We start from the raw sequence: 21261 nt of genomic DNA, 5'->3' as shown, positions 1-21261 counted from the left end.
TGCCGTGAGGCACTTCTAACTTTGCCGTGCGGCGATACTTTGCCGTGCGCCACCACAAAACTTTGTCGTGCTTTATTTCTTTGCCGTGCGTCCCTCTCGCGCCGCACGGCAAAGAAATCTTTGCCGTGCGTTGCCTCACGGCAATGAAACGCTGCACGGCAGCGCCTGATTTTCCCGTAGTGATCAGTCAATGGATGGATGTCAGCAGCAGAGACAAACCGAACCAACGTGACGATTTCTCAAGTCGATTTGATCGACTCTGCCGGCGGGGTCAAATTATGCACTGCTTGTACAACGCTTGCTTGGCATCGCAAATGGCATCCCGCAGCCCATGGGGCGCCATGTCCACTTGATCATCCAGCTAATGCGATCTTCTTGAAATCATGGTTATTTAGCCCTAAGATAAACCAAGCAAGTAGTAAATGGGAAACGGCATAGAGAAGATAGGTTTGATTGGTTGATCTGGGCACGCTAGAGGCTTATGCTAGAGGCTTATGTACGTTGAGCTCTTGCTTTGAGAGGATGATCGATATGTTGTTGGCACATCTTGCATTGTTTGACTGCATGCATGCACAATTCCTACGATACCCACGGAATATGTCAAACTCGGCTGTGGAAAGTTCCAAGTCGTCTCTCCGGCATCAGCTAGAGCCGTGGATGTTCGCATGCGCTGTCTGAATGTGGATGAAAGACCCGAAACCAACATGATATAAAAATAAGAAGAATGCATGGCCTCTAGCACTATAAATACCCACATGCAAGCTTCTCTAGCAACTCACCTCACTCGAACTCACACAATGGCAGGTACAAAACTAGCAACTCTATGGTTCATTGTATTCTTGAGCATTGGATTAGCCAATGCTGGAAGGGTGGCTAGATACTCTAGTTCTCAAGGAACAGGATCTGGAGGGGGCGAAGGTGGGGGTGAAGTGAATGGTGGTGGCTCAGGATCGGGGAGTGGAGCTGGTTATGGCCAGAGTTCAAGAAGCGGTGCGCATGCAAGCAGTGGAGGTGGAGGTGAAGGGGGTGGCGGTAGCCAATACGATGGTACTGGATCTGGTAGCGGGTCTGGTGCCGGCTCCGGCTCAGGTGGATATAGTGAAGATATGTATGAAGGTGATGTTGCTGGATCTTCTAATTCTGGCGGTACCGGTGGTGGCGGTGGTGGAGGACAAGCAACCGGAGATCATTATGGATCTAGTGGCTATGGATCTGGTAGTGGTAGTGGATCAGGCTCTAGCGATGCAACTAATAAATACTATGAAGAAAATACCTATGCAAATGCATATTCCAATGGTGGCGGCGGTGGCAGCGGACATGGCACAAATGGTGGGAGTGGAAGTGGCAGTGGCACTGGATCTGGTTTTGGCAATGCCAACCCGTAACACTCTTGATCATGCTAATCAAAATATGAAGCCCAACCTGCTCTATGTCGAGTGGGTATCATATAATTTATTTTAATTTGTTTGTACCTTTAATGATTTTTATTACTCCGTACAAGAAATAAAGGGTTTCATCGTTCCGATAAAACGTTAGTACTGTCAGAACAAGAATATTGCGTGACTATGGGCTTCTCTAAATGTAGCATGTGTTCCATCACTGTATATCTAGTTATATCTTCACAACTTCAAAGTAATTGAATTTTATGTATTACTATATATCGCTCTTCGTGTGTGCACATTGTGTAGTACAAGTTAAATATCCAACGTTGAAAACCCCATTATTAAGTTCAAGGTGATATATATGTTCAACACTTTATTGAAAAATATATGTTCAACAAGTTGTGCATGGTGAAATATGCTACACATGCCTTGTACAACCATCTTGAGATAGACCCAAGAAAAGAAACCTCGTCTCCCTTGTACAATCTATGGTTGTAGTGCATGCAAATATCCATCCATTAGCATGTGATAATTATCCACAACCCAACAGAAAAAACCTAACTTCGTATGCTCCCATGATTATATATGTGGTGATCTCTACCCTAAAAATAGAATTTATGGTTCCTCATTCCTTCACTATGTTGACATTTACAAATCTATGGATGGTTAATTGACTTGTATTGAAACTATTTCTCACAGCTTAAAATTAATACAGTACAACAGATAAGATGTATTGTGACTGTCCTAATTAAGCAAAGCTTGGTGCCATATTGCTCTCTACTGGTATGAGGAAATCGCTATAGTTGCAGTAAATTAGCAAAGTTGTGTATGCCGGTAAAGCAAACTAGCAAAAGTAGGCGCGGCGGCACGCCGCGCCAGATCGTGGTAAACGTATGTCATGTGCAGTTCATAATATACACATTTAATAAAATTGCAACACTAATCAACACGACGAAAAAATATAAGGTGCAAATTATTATTAGGCTGAAGAAATGAGGAAATAGCATATGTATAGGTGGCAAAACAAAATAAACAAATGATCATAGTCATAACATAAGAACAGAGCCTGGAAATTGTACAATATAAAACATAAGCAGTGCGGGGAAAGATATAATACATTAGAAACGGCAACTGACAAATCGCTTCTAGCAATCCAAACACAACATCTATGAGGCTAAATAACACATACAACCTAAGCACATAGCCTAACCGGGTGGTTGACGTAGATACATAAACATGGAAGTGTATTCAGGGTCCAAACATATAGGCCCTGAACAACAGCTCGGGAATAACAAAGCTCCCTCGATGCATTCATCTGCAGAAGACCAGTGTGTAGACAGATGTCCAAGATATTGTGCCCTTTATATCCTGTGTGTCCAAGATCCTAGTCATCATCTGTGAAGTGTAATCCCTTCTAAGATTAGTGTTCTTGCCGGCAACAATATTTTTTCGTTTTTCCCCTTCAGCCACATGAGAGCCAGTCTACAATAGAAACACATAGCTTGTCAGAAACCTAAAAGAACATGTGTTCTGGTAAGGCAACACAGTTATACCTCATCAATAGAAGCCGATGATGCTGCACTTTGTGGCGTGGGATCCATAGATGGTGGTGGAGTGGAAGTCTCACTTGGACCTTGAACATGTTTTGGAGTTTCAGGAGGAGCAGAGAGAGTCTCATTGCCTTGACTTGTGGCTGAATCATCCATGCCCTGTCGTCGAGTAACAGTGGCACGGAAATCGGATCAGCAATCTGTACCCGAATGTGGCTGTGCAATGTATCCAGCGAGATTCACGTCTAGGAGCGACAACAACGCTGAACTGTCTTCCCACGATGGCAAGCAAATCCTGAAGCACAATATTAGCCGTTCCTCTGACACTGGACACAAGTGTAATGTTTCTTTTCCGACAACAACCTCTCCGTAAGGCCCAAACAAATAAAGTTTGTGAATTTGCCGGTATGTGGATCTGCTGAAGCAGAATTAACTGCTCGGACAATAAACCTATATCTGACAAAGCAATAACAAAAGGAAAAAAAATGACGTAAGCATTTGCCACAAAAAAAGAAACTGAAGAATAAACATCCTGAAGAACAAAAGATATAACAAATACGTGTGTACCTTGGAAGAGGTATAACAGCAGGACACTGAGGGCATTTGTATACCCTATCATCTAGCTTAAGTTTTTTCTAACATTCTTTGCAACTTATGTAATACCAGCCTTTGTCTGTAAGAACCTCAGTAATTCAAATGTACATCTTGTACCGTTCACCCTTAACACGATTATCAATTGATTTATTCTGAGAATGCAGGGAAGAAAACATACTATAAAACACCAAACATACCATGATGCAATTGGGTCCTAATGTCGCTATTTCCAGTGTCGGCTCTGTATGACTTTGGTTTCCAGTGTGTAATTCGACGTGCCTTGGCAGATGCTTCAACCTGTGGCATATGCAAGATACGCATGTTATTAAACAAATAGCCTGCAGCACATTATTGGATACAACAGCTAGCACAAATCAGGAGAAAAGAAAGAAATACAACAGGACAATGCAAAAACAGAGGTGAGAGCGCGCAATGCCTAAGTACTGACTGACAATGCCAACAATTAACACGATAGCAGGTTCTTGATTTGATTGCTCCATTAGTCCATCAGCATCTCTCCCGACAAAGTAACAATAGCATGCTCGCTTCATAAAGTAACACATGTATAAACCAGATGGTAATTAGAAGAAGCAAATACTCACTATGGAAAAAAGAAATTTAAGATAGAAGCGATCGACACCTTCCACCCGTGATATAAATTTGTCGCTTTTGGCTCTTTGTATTACCAGAAGGAGGCAAAAACATCGGTGACTTTGTTAAGCCATCCGACAACATCTGTAAATCTGCACAGAGTAATTAAATTGTCATAACACGAAACAAACTTTGCCAAGAAAACAAACGATACACAAATAAATCAATGATCAAAACGACTGTATTCTTACTGTATTTAAGTTATTCTGATCAATGCAATCCGACAACATGCTAAACGGGACAATAGTATAGGTATACATAGGAAAAATTCTCCGACGGCGGCACCACCCTCATAGTAAAGAAGATCCGCAAAGGATGATCCACTGACCTGTAGCTCTTTCTAGGATCATACAAATCAAATTTTTCAGTGGTGTAAATAGACCCCTCCTTCAGCTGATCCCTAAACTGATCTACTCTTTTTCCAGGAACTGTACCTTCCATTCTGCCTCTCTGTAAATCAGTCAAAAAGCACCCCGAAAAAAGGAGTTTTTTAGCAAGATAGTAGATCAATATAGTGGAAAATCAAAAGGACAATCAAACCAAGTAATCATGACAGATATTACAAAAATAAAGGAAACACGCCTATCTTCCAACTCGCTATCTACTAAGGCATATTAACCGTGCGTACCAAGTGAAGGAATAAGAAATTGGAAAAACAAAAACCCTGGACATTCATCCTTGGACGATGGGACATATCGACATGTCATATTTTTGTAACATCTACATCTGAATCGTAAAAGGAGACTCATTATGCTTAAAACCATGACATAAAAGAGAAACTCCAACCAAAACAAAAGCTCACTTCCAAGAAAAAACTGAAATCATAGTAGCTATTGCATCAACCCTACTCCTCTATCGGCAACATTACTATAAGCAAATATATATTAATTTTGAATGTTAACTTGTGGAGCAACCGAAAATTACGTACCATCAGAGAACATTGAAATTAGGAAGTACATCATTGTGGTAGATGTGAGGAGAATAAGGTATTACTGTTAAGATTCTAACTAATTTTTATTCTTTAAAATTGATTGTGCCATAATTAGCGTTGAGATGGAATAACAAACTACCTACCTTGATTGATGTACAATCCAAATATGGCAGCTAACTCTTCCAGCAGATGTTTTACCATAATAACAGACATAATGTCAAACCAAACACCATGGACCTTTAAATAAAAGCACAATCATCAATTGGTTAACCTCATGGAAAAGATCAATTTTTAAAATAAGGTTACCTTAGCTCGTCTGATATATATGAACTCCTAGGGCACTTATAAGCATCAACACGGGGTGAGTTTTTTTTTCCAATGCGATTACAGATCAACACCAATCTTCTTGCATTGGCACTCGGAAAGAATATTATGAATATATAAGATCATACCATAAAATCAGAGCTTTGGTGTAATGACTAATATAGATCGCACTGCCAGGAACACCAAATATGGACCAAGGTAGCACAATGTCATTCGCTGGACATGCAGAGTACTACATTGGGCTCGTCCTCTTAACCTTCGGACCAAAGACAGACTAATTTTAGGAACCATAATACATTAACACCATTTTCTTTTCTGCAGAATTATGAGATTACTTTAGATTAAGGAAAGACATATATTGACATATATTTTACTTATTATCCATACAAACATGGTCTATGTACACGAACACCATATCATTACTACCCGGTGCTTCTTGGGAGATTGTCACACCAGTCATAAACAACCAACTCCTCCATGATTCTGCTACATAATATTATACCTTCAACGCACATGGAAATGACATAAAAGGTATTATAGACTAATGACAATGGGAATAAAAAATATTTAAGCTTTTCTAGCACATAGATAACTAATACTGGTAAGCTATAATTCGAGCATAGTTTCAATGGGCAAAGAAGATCGATTAAAATATAAGTGTTCATAGGTAGACCTTTTATTTTCAAATGCACTGCCTGGGAGACAACGCAACTGAACTGAACCGTAGGTATATGAGTTGCAAGTCTCTCTTATGTATCCATTCTCTAAAAGAAATAGATAGATAACAGGGCATGTAGGGACATGAACATCTGGTGCTGATCAAAGAACAACAGGAATGCTCTAGTACTTTTAGGTTGACATGCACACGAAATGCGCATATTTTCTTCAACAGACCTACATATATCCGAGAGAGATACAAAGTAGGTATCAGGCTCGGCAAGCAAAAAAAAAACTGCCAATAAATAATTGGGCTGCCACATTGAAGAACCTGGGTGAGATGTAGCACTCAGCTAGATGAACTATATGGCTTGTAAATGCGACAGTGCACTGTCATATTCATGCCTTGTAGTTATCGCATGGAGATATTCATATTTATCAACAAAGACGGTATATTTGCTCAAGAACAACCATACAGATGTGTACTGTGGCAGCAAACCTCCTCACATTTCATCTTCAGCAGAAAAACATGTGGTATGGCATGGAGAACAATATCTCTTTTAACACCATCGTGATGCTTTTCCATGAGCTTCCGCGTCTGACAGTTGGCAGCAGCGGTGTCAGCAGGTCCATAACAATCATACTGTTATCAGCACTGAAAATGCATAAATTCTTGGTTCCATCGTATGCCCTTCATTTATCATGTTAAAAAAATACTGCAGGCATCTCAATTTCTAACCTATAAATTTTGTGAAGAAGCAAAAAAAAAATCTTTTGGAAGCATACTCTGTCATCCAAATATCCCATTCCACAGTAAGAAAATTAAATTCCACAATAAACACTAATAGGAACTTCTCTTTCAAAAACTCAAACTGAAATCTGCATAGTGAAGTTGAGAAAGGGGCCTCTGGTGAGACATTTGTGCATTATTCTTTTCAATGTTGGAGAATAGTGACCACATCAAGGCTTGTGAATAGTGGCATTATTAGATGGGTCTTGACTTGTGGAGGAAATGAATACTAAGAATTGTCTGAACATCAATTTGTATGCACATTGGGTGGCCTAATCATGTAAATTAAGAGCACACCGATTTACTAAATCAACACTCTGTCAACCTACGACAAAACCATCTTTAGTCTATGTCGCTCTTGCTCTGTAGAATATACAACAACAACTAATTCAGTATCATGATTGTATACTGCTGGAGCTCACTGTACAAATGGGGAAAAACATGATGCAGCGAAGAGCTTAATTCTTAATTTTAACCAAATGGCACACCCATGATTGGCACTGATTTCTAGTCATAATTGTAATGCAGTATCATCAAGGCAACTTAGACATAATAAAGACTTGATCCTGATCAACAAAAATAGAAGCTAAGGGTTCAATATAGCTTAGTACATACCTGATCCAGCGACAGTAATGGCCTGGCGGTACTTCTTGTCCTGAACGTCCCCGGCAGCGAAGACCCCCTTGACACTGGTGTGCGTGGAGCCCGGCTTGGTGGCCACGTATCCCTCGGGGTCGAGCTCGAGCTGTGGACCGAGAAACTTGGCTGCTGGCTCGTGCCCGATGGCGAAGAAGAGCCCTGCCACCTGGAAGTCGGAAACCTCGCCGCTGACCAGGTTCTTCACCTTGACGCCCGCCAAGGGGCCACCGTCCGAGCCGCCATAGGCCTCGACGACCTCGGAGTACCAGACGACCTGGATTTTGGGGTTGGAGAGAGCGTGGGCCTGCATGATCTTGGAGGCGTGGAAGGCGTCGCGGCGGTGGATGATGCAGACGCGCGAGCCGTACTTGGTGAGAAAGTTGGCCTCCTCGATGGCCGAGTCCCCGCCGCCGACGACGGCAATGAGCTTGTTCCGGAAGATGGGCGCGGCGCCGTCGCCCACGGCGCAGGCGGAGATCCCTCGGTTCCAGAACGCGTCGGAGCCCACCGGCTGCCACAGACGTGCCGGCCGCAGGGCAACGGAAGACGCTCCGGCCACCGGGGAGCCGAGGAGGCTCTCCGCCCCGGTGTGGCCGCCGCCAGCCCACGCGTGCTCCGCTCCAAGGCCACCGTCCCCGCTCCGCCCCAACGGCTCTGTCACAGGCACGCGCCTGCAGCGTCGGTCGGTCGACTCCATCGGCCCGCGCCAGCCTCGCGGTCGCCGCCGCCGGCAGGCGGCTGCCCCGTCCCGCGGTCGCCGCCACCGACCCGCGGCAGCCCCGTTGTCGCCGGCGGCCATCGCGGATGCGCCGACCGCCGGGGAGCCGAGGATGCGCCAGCAGCGAGGGAGCTGAGGAGGTGCCTGCCGCCGAGGAGGCGCCGGCCGCAGCTGCTGCTCCGTGTGTTTGCCCCGTATCCTCGTCGCCGGCTATTTAGGTCGCCGCCTGTAACACCTCAAATTTCAAAACAAAGAGAAAATAAATTTCCTTTTTCCAAAAATGAGAACCAACAAAAACTTTTCTTAAATAGAGTGCTATGCTTAGTGCTCATACCTATTACTTGTGTTTTTGCCATGATGAGTGTAATTATGCTTATGTGATAAACCCTAAAACCTTAAAGTGATCAAGTGAAGATCACAAACCAAATAAAATAAAAGAGGATGAAATCAAATAAGAAAAACTCTAAACCCTAACCTTCTCAAAAATCATGTAGATCTATTTTTGAAAAACCCAAAATAAAAGAAAAGACATATGTGGGCATGTAGCCCTAATGTGTAAATCTTGAACTCTACCTTTCTTACTTTGCTAAATGGTGGTGAACCATTGCAAAACTTACTAAACCCTAAACCTCATCCCTCTTGTCATAAATCTTTGGAAACAAATAAAAGGAAAAGATCTTATTTAAGAAAAAAAGCATATGCAAGCCTATGGCTACTTTTTGAAAATGATGAGCTTTGCTTTGTCTACCTTGAGTAGATGAATTGAAATACCTCAACACACTCAACCAAGCACCTACCAATCAATTCAAGTGAGAAACAAAATAAAATCAAATTTATGCATAGAGGCATATGTGGCACTTAGCCAAAATATCAAATCTTGACCTAGGCCCTTCCATTGCCTCAAAATGGTGTGAACCTTTCACCCAACTCAATAGAACACCAAATAAACCTCACTCTTGTCAAGGTGAAGCAAAGAAAAATAAAAGAATAAAAGCTAGAAAATCCCAAAACCCTCACATATGGCTCTATGCCATTTTTATAAATTTTGACCCTAGACCATTTTGGTCTTCACAATTAGTTGAACTTTGTTACTAAACACTTATTACAATTTTTGGAATCAAAGAAACACAAATCAAATGGTTTTCAACTTCAAATTTGGCTCACATATGATATTGGTCAAATCTGCCAATTATAGTCTGATCACCATTTTGAGCCCTTGCATTTCGAAATTTTCAAACTAAACTTTGTCAACTCTTTTGTACCTCATCCAAGACAACATCAAGGTGAACACTTTTTGTAAAGATCACCATGCCAAATTCTTTTTAGATCAAATGCTATGCTCATCCAAAGTTGGAACATTTTATCATATTCAACAATCTCACACTTAACAATTTTTGCAATACTTTGAATTTGGAATTTCCACCACCACACCTCATCTTCTCTGGTCATTTACAACTCAACTAAACACACACTTTCCAAATTGGGCAACCATTTGAACTCACTCAAAAATTGGACAAAATTGCAAAGTGCAACTATGGAATAAATTGAAACACTATTTGGAATAGTGATCTACCAAGTGCTACTGCCCCAAATCACTCCACATTGCTCCCTGGTCCCCTCTCACCCTATCCCATTCACAGTAACCCTAAGAGGGGGCCAAAACCCACCATGGACATGGCCATGCCGGCCATGCCACACATGGCAAGCTCCCCTCTCTTCTCCTCCTCCCTGGCCATGGCCACCATGTCAAAGCATGCCACAGCACCCCTCTACACCACCTAGCTTCATCACCTATCGAGGAGAACGACGACATTCGCCGGAATTCGTGTGCCCAAATCTGCCGAGCATGCCGCTCGCGTCGCACAGCGTGCACGCCACGGCGAGCTCTGGCCACGTGCAACGCCACCGCCTCGAGCACTCCCTGGCCCCCCTCTCCGCGAATTGAGCCTCGCCGCGCCACCTCAGCCGCGCCAGACACGTGCGCAGCCCCGACCCTTGCCCGCCGCCGCCGGAGACGGCGACACGATCCCGTGAACGCCGCCGCAGACAAGGACGCAAGGCGTCGTCACCAGACCGTCCCCCACCTCGCCCTCTAGCTTCCTAGCACCGCCTCGACCACACCTATCTAGCGCCTACCTCGCCGACCCCCTTCCCTCGCCGGAGAAGCCGCTATGCTGTCGACCTGCCAGCTCCGCCACGGCCACCCTTCACCCTATAAAAGGAGGATCTCCCGCACCCAACTCCTCACACCAACCTCGCTTCCCTCTCTCTTCTGATCCTCCTCGACCACCTCTTGCACCCAATTGCTCACCGGAGCCGCCCAATTGCACGCCGGAGCCCGCGGAGGTACTGAGATCGCCGCCGTCGATTTCGGCGACCATCGGCGACGCCACTGGTACCAGCGCACTCCTCATCGTCGACAACGCCGTCCTGCACCGTCGCTGACCCTCGCCGGAGCTCCAGCTCGCCGCCGACCCCCTACCTCCGCCGCGGCAGCAAGCCCTTCCTCCCGACGACGACGACGAGCCGCGACCGTCGATCTGCGCTCTAATCCTACGGCTCACGATCACCGGTACCGTTTCGGTAAGAATAAGTCGCTGACGTGCGGGCCCCATTGTCAGTTGGCCCGCAGCGCTACTGGGCTGGTTTCTCAGTTCAAATTAAATCGGCCCACTCCTTTTCCCGCCTAGCCCACGTAGCAAATTCAAATTAAATTGTTTCAGTGAGATTTCAATACTGACCCTTTGCCATCTTTTGAATAATTTCAAATCTACAAGTCCAAATTTAGTAAATCAAAATGTTCTGGAATCCTTATGAATTTATCTAACCAACCCCACTAGATTCGACCTTAGAGGTTGTGTAGATTTTGAATAGCAAAAATAAAAAGCCAGGGACTTTTGCACATTCAAATAAATCTTAAAAATCAACCAAAATAGATATTTGAGTAATTCCAACTCTCATAGCTCACATTTGACTTACACTAATTGTTTCTGCAAGAAAAGGGTGTGGTCACTTTGCATGATCATGCCCTAGTTGAGATAAAGGACTATATGGCTATTTTAGTTAGTTGATATTGTCCAAAACTATTATGTAACTCATATGAAGTATTATACTTCATTTAAATCTTGTCTCAAATGCATTCATATGAAGTTGGACCCTGGTCAAATAATATCATATGAAATTCTTGGAGATATTAAATCATAATAGGCATTATTAAATGGTATGAGGTATTCTACCTCATTTAAATATTTTTCTCAAATAATGGTGATGAATGGTTGACTTAGGTCAACATGATATCATGAACTATTGTTTGAGAAATTAAATCTTAAGAAGATTTCAATGAGAGGAAATTATTTCTTAAGAACTATATGGGAACTATCATTTACATATGTAATGAGAGGAAATTACTTTCCTCAAGCCACACAACCAATGCACCCTAATTATATTAATTATGTGCTTGGAATAGTTTGTGTGAATATATGTGATGTTGGAATAGCCAATGAATTGTTTGGTGATTGTATCCTCGTATTCGTGTATAGACGCTAGTACCGGAGAATACCAGGAAGAGGAAGGATTCTACCCAGAAGAAGAAGAGAACTTTGACAACGTCAACCACCAAGGCAAGCTAACACCATTGCAAGCTAGACTATTGCAAGTTATAATGTTGCAAGCTAATATTCTTGCAAAGTGCAAAGTTCTACCAAGAACAAGGCACACTCATCTTTTCTTATGCTTCATGAACCTATCCCAAGTTTTATCATTCAAGTTTTCCAATTTGAATCTTGAAGTTTCCTTTTATAGTTAACTTTGGTCTAAGTCTAGAATACTACAAGAGTATCAAACTTAGCCTAGCTAGCATTACAAGTAGTTAGCACCCCTCATGACTAGTTGCTAGTGCTAATATTAAAACTTGACTACTCTAGATGGGAACATGTGACTTGAAATGAATTTGAAACTTTGGAATGATGATGCATTCCATTGAATGAATTTTGAAGGTGAATATGACCAAGAGAAGATAGTGATTTTTGATTAAAAACTGATATTGGTTTGGATGCGATACCTTTCCAATTTTTGAGTACCCCCACAATACCTGATTATGGGTAGGGCTTAACTGGAAGTTTATGTATCTTAGTATGGGTTCCCTCTAAACAAGCGTCATCGGGGTTATACCGAAAGCTGCCTCTACAACAAAAGAAATGATGAGAAATGACGTGAAACGAGGTGAATGTCCGGCCCAAGCCCTGTGCGGTTCCCGTGTTGACAGCTTGGTCTTCACCGGGAGGCCAAGCTCATGGGGAGAGGTGCCTATACTAGGATATGTAAGTGAAAGGTTATGGTTGATGATCCGCGTATTGAGTTACGATTATTCAGGGTTATTCCTGACGGATGTAATCAAATGTTGTGGCACAAGTGTGCAACCTCTGCAGAGTGTAAACCTATTCGAATAGCCGTGTCCACGGTTACGGACAGTTGGAAAGGCCATACAGTTTCCGGTGTCAGATTCTTTGAAAATGTTGATGAAATGAAGGGTGAATTGGTGACTTGTTTTTGAATCACAATTGAGTTGTGGGAATGACACTAATGTTCCCACTTGAGTTAGTTAGTACATGAAGAGTCTTTATTTCAAATACTTGTGAACCAAAATTGGCTTTATGCAAAAGAAACTAGAGCTTAGCACCCCTTTACTAGAATTGATAGTACTTACACTAGTATTAGTTTGCGAGTACTTTGAAGTACTCACGGCTTTGTCCCTGGCTATTCAAATGGCCAGACTATGAAGAGGAGCAGCAGTATGAAGATGATGGACAGCAGGACGTCTACCACAACTAGGACTACTCCTGACGTCAAGCGTTGGCCTCGTGGACTATAGAGTCCCCTTCTATCTACGCTTCCGCTATGTATTTGTGATGTGTGTTGAAACAATAGTTCAACTATTATTGTAATATTGGATCATGTGATCTATTTGTAAGACGACTATGATATGTAATGAATGATGACTTATGATATTCAACTGTTATGTCTCGCAACAACAATATTCCTGGGATTGCGATGTATGGCATAACAGGCATCTGGACCTGAAAATCCGGGTGTTGACACCGCCGGAGTGGCCTCATCGGTGAACCATCTGGGGGGGGGGGGGGGGGGAGAGAATGGAGAGGGAGAGGGGAGGAGCGCTGCCATGAAATTATTAGAGGAGAAGTAGAGGTAGGGGACGATAGGTGGCCGACAAACCGTTCGTGGGCATGTCTACCACCGCTTTGACCAACTGGGTGTTTTACTGCTACAGCCACACAATTAAGGGACCAAGATAAGGCACTATGAGAGAGAAGTTAATTTAGAAGTTGTCACAAAATTGCAAAAGAGCACCCAAACGTACACAGGAATTAAGAAGAAACCAAAACACCATACGTGTCTGCATGATATTAATCGCAAAAAAAATTCAAAACTCTGAGAAAAAAGGAAGTTGTTCATCTTTAGTATAGTAGATATGACACTCATGTGATACATACAAATTCTTTGATTTGCATATAATATATAATCACATGTTGTATTACTGCTGGCATAAACAATGTTTTAAATTAATTGGTTTTGGCATTGCATGTCTCATCATGCGTTGCTACTCCATTATAGATGGATACACCAGTTCTGGTTGTCTTGCTTAACCTGATCTCGGCATGACCTGTCGATCTTTATTAATTACAACTATTTTATGGTATGCATATATCTTCCATATATGCAAGGTACTTGGTACTTCGTATGGACAAGTACGTCAAAATCAATCACAAGAACTTGTAGGTCAGCCCTGCAATGTAAACTGCTGGATTGTTCTAATGCTTGTGCTTGAATGTCCAGATCAACGTGCTAGTAAAGAGTACTCAACTGGGTCGTCAACTCGTTGTTCATCACTTTTATGCTACCAATATATTGATGATTCATTGTCAGTTTGCTGTGATTTGAGTTATTTTTATCCTGTGATCCCTTTACATACTGTCGACGAGCGTCGTGAAGTCTTGTGATCCCCGGTTAGTTGCTTCTTGTGATATCTACGACAAGATGTGTTGTTATCCAGCTAAACTTGAAGGGAGACGTCACATACTTCAGTGCATGGTTCTGGTTAGCTAGTCAACCATGGGATTAGGTAGGATGTTAATGTTAGGGTAATAGACTTGTTGTATTACTAGGGGGCCAAATGCCACAATATATAGTACATGTACATGTGCAAATATGCAGGAAGGCCCCTAACATATGGGGAAACTACAATGTACAAATATATACATCTAACACCCCCCCTCAAACTCATGGTGGATCCACAACACTGAGTTTGGAGAGTAAGAAGTCATGCTGCGCTCGGGTTTGTGCCTTTGTAAAGAAATCCACCAACTGCAAATCTAAAGGCACATAATGAAGCGCAACAACCTGAGTCTGCACCTGAGCACGTGTATAAAAAGCATCAACACCAATATGATTGGTAAGCTCATGCTTGACCGGATCACGTGCAATACTGATAGCACATGTACTGTCAGACAAAAGTGGACTGAGTGTCGTAACAGAGACCCCAAAATCTGCAAGCAACCCTGTAACCAGGTCACCTCAGCAATCAACAAAGCCATAGCCCGCAGCTCAGCCTCAACACTTGAACGGGAAACCGCTACATGTTTCTTCGTCTTCCAAGCAACAAGCGAACCACCAAGAAACACAGAGTAAGCAGAAAGTAAACGACGATCCGTAGGATCACTCACCCACGTGGCATCCGAGTAGCACTGGAGCTGGAGAGAGCTGGAACTAGGAAAGAAAAGGCGACGAGTGATCGTATCACGAAGATAACGAAGAACACGGAGGAGATGACTGTAGTGAACGGTGGTAGGAGCTGAGACAAACTGACTCCGAATATGAAGAGGATAAGAGATATCAGGACGAGTGACAGCAAGATAAACAAGACTCCCAACAAGATGGCGATAACGTGTCGGATCAGGAAGAGGATCACCATCAGTAGGACGAAGCTTAACATTAAGCTCCATAGGAGTCTCCACAGTGCGCTCATCCCCAAGAGCAGCACGAGCAAGAAGATCCTGAATATACTTTTCCTGAGAGATAGAAAAACCATCAGAAGTGGAGGAGACCTCAATCCCAAGAAAATAGCGAAGAGGACCAAGATCAGTCATAAGAAACTGATCACGAAGACGAGCCTTGACAAAGGCAATATACTCAGGATCATCACCAGTAATGATCATATCATCAACATAGAGAAGGAGAAGAGTGCGTCCACGAGGAGAAGTGTGAACAAATAGCGCTGGATCATGAAACTAGGAGAGAAACCAGCAGCGGTCACCACAGAGGCAAAGCGCTCAAACCAGGCACGAGGGGCCTGTTTCAGGCCATAAAGAGAACGCCGAAGACGACAAACCATCCCATCGGGAACAGAATACTCAGGAGGAGGCTGCATGTAAACCTCCTCGCTCAACTCGCCATTAAGAAAAGCGTTCTGAACATCAAGCTGGGACACAGACCAGCGTCGAACAGAAGCAACAACAAGAAGAGTACGCACAGTGGTCATATGAGCCACATGGGCAAAAGTCTCATCATAGTCACGGTCGTGCTTCTGCTGAAAGCCACGACCCACAAGACGCGCTTTATAGCGCTCAAGAGATCCATCGGAGCGGGTCATAATTTTATAGACCCACTTACACGTGATAGCACGAACACCAGAAGGGGGAGAAACAAGATCCCAGGTGCCAGTGCGCTCAAGTGCAGCGATCTCCTCAGCCATGGAAAGCTGCCATTTAGGATGACGCTCGGCATCCCGATAAGAAGTCGGCTCGGAGACGACAGAGAGACCATACTGACTAAGAGAGTAACGGTCTGGAGCACGACGATGACGAACATGCCGTGAAGAGGGAAGCTCATCGGCGGAAGACGACTCATCAGAAGAAGAGGAAGAAGGAACAGCAAAGGAAGGTGAAAGGATCGTATGCCGCACCTAGAGGGGGGGGGGTGAATAGGTGCTAACCAACTTTTAGTTCTTTTTCAATTTAGGCTTGACACAAAGGTAAATTCTCTAGATATGCAACTAAGTGAATTTACCTATATGACAAGGTTATAAACTAAGCAAGATATAGCTACGCAATATATAGGAGATAGAATGGGATAGAGGTAACCGAGAGTGGAGCACGCGATGACACGGAGATGATTCCCGTAGTTCCCTTCCTTTGCAAGAAGGTACGTCTACGTTTGGAGGAGTGTGGTTGCTACGCAAGCCAAACCAACAGCCACGAAGGCTTCACTCGGATCTCCCGTGAGCAACGCCACGAAGGCCTAGCCCACTTCCACTAAGGGATTTCCTCGAGGCGGAAACCGGGCCTTTACAAGGTTCTTGGGGCACACATCCACAACTGAATTGGAGGCTCCCAAATCTGTAACAATACAACAATCAACAACAAATCAACTAGGGAACCAAATAGGAACACTAGCATGAGATCCCTCAAACAAATGAGGGGGAAATGAAAAACGCTTCGGTGAGGATGTAGATCGGTGGCTTCTCCTTCGAATCTCCAAAGATCAAGAGATTTGGTTGGGGGAGGAAGGAGATCTTGCAAATCTTGTGTTTCTTGAGGTGGCTCTAATGGAGGTGAAGCTTGCGCGATTTCTTGTGCAATGATTGAGCAAAGGGGAAGGAAGAAGAAGAGGGGTATAAATACCCCTCCCCAAAATCCAGCCGTTGAGCCTTCCGGGGCCGGATAATCCGGCCTAAGTTAGGGCCGGATAATCCGCCCCCCCGGATAATCCGTCCCCCTGGTACAAAACCAGGACAATGTCCGGGCAAATGTCCGGCCCCTATACTGAGCTGCTTTTCCTCAAGTCCTTAGCCGTTTTCGAGGGGGCCGGATATTCTTGAAATGTCCGGCCCGGATTATCCGGCCCTGGGACAAAACCGGGACAAAATCCGGGCAAATGTCCGGCCCCTATACTGAGCTGCATTTCCCAAAGTCCTTAGCCGAAATTCTGGGGGCCGGATATTTTGGAAATATCCGGCCCGGATTATCCGGCCTCATGAACATTTTTGCAATTGCTTTTTGACAGCACTGACCATATCCAACACACATACAAATGTATCTATGTAATCCCTGTACCACTTAAACAACCATTAGTGTATCACATACATTGACATCAAACACTCAAAACATAATATGAGAGATGTTCTTTCAATCTCCCCCTTTTTGGTGTTTGATGACAATATACGGATTTGCAAGAGAATTACTATAGAGACAAGCATGATGGAAAAAACATAGAGGCACTCCCCCTACATGTGTGCATATAAGTAATTTGCATTTGAATACAAATGCACAACGCATAGGATTGAGGTGCCTCAACACTAGAGGTATCCATCATGAGCTCAAACAAGACACATATACATATATGAAGTTGAGATAGGATGCTAGAAGTCATACCCATGTGTAGATATATGATACGGAGATATAGCATCACACATGATACAATAGTCTTGATCTCAACATATAGAAATCCGAAAACCATAACAATGTCTCACACCACATAGCACATAGTTTTAAACGAACACAACCAAAGCAAATAGTTCAAATAAGAGGGAACACAAGCAATAAAGGAATGATAAACGCATATGCTTGTGCCCAAACCATACAAATCCCCGAGAGAGTTCCTAATAGAACGCTTCTCCCCTTTGGCATCGAGACGCCAAAAAGGGGACAAGCGCGATGCTACTCGCCCCATGGGGATCACTCGGAGGCATCATCATCATCGGACTCTTGCGCCTCTTCTTCTTCTTCTTCTTCAGTGTCAGGTGCATCCGGAGAGCGGCGAGTGAGGCTGGACCTTTGAATGCAACTATCAAGATCACTCCACGGAACCTCGTGCGTGAATGCCACCCACTATAACCCGGGTGAACCGGAGGCCGAGGAGGGGGTCCTTGCTCACCACCGAGCTTGTGCGGAATAACCGCCTGAGTATGCTTAATCTCATAACGCTCCCGGCTGGCCGCATAGTTCTCCTTATGGATCTCAATGTTCATGCAAAGGATGTAACGCTGAAACCAACTGAGCCTGTTCACTTGTTTCTTCATAGCAGGGAGGTTAGGATGGCGAGCAAGAGCAAATCCACTAGAACGAGCATCACCCATGAATGAGTCAGGTGGAGGTACATCAGATGAGACAGGCTTAAGCTTGTAGGCCTTCTTGACAGTGTGACTCATCAAAGGGTACCCGCTCAAGTCTTCACCACGCACGCCCGCAGTGTTGTTGATGAGGAGCTGGATGTAAGGCGCATAAGGTATAGTGGTGCGGGAGACCATGGCATCATGAATCTCATGGAAGATGAAGTCCATGACATCAATAATGTAGTTACGTTCCTCATTCTCATCACGAGCACACCGAAAGCTGAGGTACATGAGGTCCACAAGAGCTCCCCGGATTGCATCATTGTTACCACCACTAGGAGCGATGGTGGACCGAAAGAACCTGAGCAACTGACTGTAGATGGAAAGCAGCCCCTTGGTCTCTCCCACTTTTCCAGCAGATGTATAGAGATCAAACGAAGGCATTCTTATCTCGCCTTCCGAGGTCCATGGAGACGACGGCCTCCTTCCGCAGGAACTCCAAGGATAGCAAAAAAACGGTGCAAGTTGGCACTACCGTGAGTGGAGCCGTACATCCATTCCATAGTGCGGTCCTCATCTTTCTTGATGGCCAACGTAGCAAAGAACTGCTTCACCAACTCTGGACTATAGTCACATTGAATCTTCATCAAATCCTTCAAGCCCATCCTACCAGCCACCCAGATGGCATCCGCGAAGTGATTGTTAACTGCCAGAACATCCACATCAATAGCTTGCATGGGACGTACTTTCTTCATGGGCTCATAGATATCCTTATAGATGAACTCCTGTTCCATGCACCAGAATTTTCTGCCCTCTGTCTCTTCATCCCTTGGGAGGTCTTCATACCAGTTCTTCATGCGGATAGCAGAGTAAGAGATAGAGTCCATGGTCTTGTAGTTTTCCCTTGACGCCTTGTTCTTGTGCCTAGATGAGGTTGACTTGCGGGGAGCATTGGACACGAACTCATCACTAGACCGATCAGCCCTTGGGCGTCTCCGAGAGGTACCCCGAGAAGTACGACCTGTGAATAGCAAAGATGGATAGCAAAGAGAAGATAATGCTCATAAGTCATGTATGATACAGTAATGCACTCTAGAAACATACTATAAGCTGGTACAAGTCTAAAACAAGATAGATTATATCAAAACTGCAGTGGCGATGAAGCTCCAGGTCGGATAATCCGGTGCCCCAAGGGGGCGGATAATCCGGCCGGACCGGATAATCCGGCCGGACCGGATAATCCGGTCCTCGCGGGGGCCGGATAATCCGGCCCTGCGAATCTAGCAGATTTTGCAATCAACAACTTGTCTTGGAACAGATCGGCCTAATAGCATGCAAGAGGAGTACACTACAAGCGATTTGGAACAACTAGACACCAAATCCACCAAGAAAATAGCACATATAAAACACAACACCTAGGGTTAGGGATTGTGAGTCATACCCGCATCCATTGCGAGAGCCGCTTGGAGGAGAAGGTAGCTAGGAGGGAGGAGCACCCGATCCACCCAAAAACTCCGGGAGGGAGTGGACGGGGCAACTCCGGCGAGGAGGAGAGTCTCCGGCGACCTTGAGAGGAGAGAGAGGAGAGAGATGCGCGTGGGGGGTGGAATGAACCGTTTCCCCCCCGCGGCCTCGTCCTCAGCCCTTTCAAGATCTGCCCAGGCCGGATAATCCGGCCCTAGTTTAGGGCGGATAATCCGGCCGGGCCGGATTTTCCGGGTCGCCTGGGGGGCGGATTATCCGGTGTTCTGGAAAATTCCAGAGCACCGTCAATCCCGCCTATCTTTAGTTGGTTATTTGCGTACCCATATGTGGTGCAATAACTATCACCTCACATATAAGATGCATATTTACCAATAAGATGGGGCAACCTAGATCATCCGAGCGAGAAACCTCAAACTCCAAGTTTTTTACCAAACATGACAAATGAGCAAGATGGAAATGGCTTATAGATGAGTGTAGGCTTAGGTTAAGAAGACTCAAACTGTTAATGGTACATGATCACTCAAGTTTGCAAGATATGAGCAAATAAGGCCAAACTAGAGTGATTTCCCATAAGAACATGGAGTTGTCAAATAAAAGGCGATAAGATCCAAATAACTCCAACTCTTCACAAAGAAGAGTGTGGTGGCCTAGGCCACCATATATGAGTGTTGTGGCATGGCACCGCGAAGATATATCTTGGGTCCAAGCCACTACTCATCATTGATGCTCACATATCAACATATGATATTAAGAGAATGATTTCTTAATGTTGGCATTATGGGGGAGGGATAGCTCAATAATTTAAACCGCACTCCCCCTATTTCCATGCCCACATCTAAACCAAATAAAGTTTTGAGACAAAGGTGTGTTTGCAAGATGGTCAAGCTATACTCCTTGAATCAATGATATTTAGCTCATTCCTCAAATAAGTGAACCTTGCTTCATCAAGAGGCTTCGTGAATATATTGGCAAGTTGATCTTTGGTTGGAACATAGATAAGCTCAATATCACCACGGGCAACATGATCCCTAATGAAATGATTCCGGATCTCAATATGCTTCGTTCTTGAATGTTGCACCGGATTATAGGCAATCTTGATGGCACTTTCATTGTCACATAATAGAGGCACTTTGTCACAAATGACACCGTATTCCTTTAAAGTTTGCCTCATCCATAACAATTGAGTGCATCCACTTGCGGCGGCAACATATTCGGCTTCTGGCGGTGGAGAGAGATATACAATTTTGCTTCTTAGAAGACCAACACACCAAAGACCTACCAAGGAATTGGCAAGCCCCGGAAGTTGATTTCCTATCATCCTTGTCACCCGCCCAATCCGCATCGGTATACCCATTGAGAATAAAACTTGAGCCTTTGGGGTACCAAATACCATATCTTGGGGTATCAACCAAAT

General features: G+C 44.2%; 2 protein-coding genes across 2 annotated transcripts; one reads left to right on the top strand and one right to left on the bottom strand.

The window, feature by feature from the left end:
• Nucleotides 1-797: 797 nt before the first annotated feature.
• Nucleotides 798-1385, top strand: LOC124686087 (putative glycine-rich cell wall structural protein 1). Its single transcript, XM_047220089.1, has one exon. The coding sequence runs from the start codon at nt 798-800 to the stop codon at nt 1383-1385; it is 588 nt and encodes a 195-aa protein (XP_047076045.1).
• Nucleotides 1386-4208: 2823 nt separating this feature from the next.
• Nucleotides 4209-8215, bottom strand: LOC124689353 (thioredoxin reductase NTRA-like). Its single transcript, XM_047222898.1, has 5 exons — nt 7493-8215; nt 5252-5324; nt 4612-4627; nt 4506-4517; nt 4209-4269 (listed from the first exon to the last, which is right to left on the bottom strand). The coding sequence occupies exons 1-5, from the start codon at nt 8213-8215 to the stop codon at nt 4209-4211; spliced, it is 885 nt and encodes a 294-aa protein (XP_047078854.1).
• Between the last annotated feature and the right edge of the window lie 13046 nt (nt 8216-21261).

The sequence above is a fragment of the Lolium rigidum genome, chromosome 2 (genome assembly GCF_022539505.1).
Source record: "Lolium rigidum isolate FL_2022 chromosome 2, APGP_CSIRO_Lrig_0.1, whole genome shotgun sequence".
Classification (NCBI taxonomy): Eukaryota; Viridiplantae; Streptophyta; class Magnoliopsida; order Poales; family Poaceae; genus Lolium; species Lolium rigidum.
This window is presented reverse-complemented; position numbering and strand designations above follow the sequence as displayed.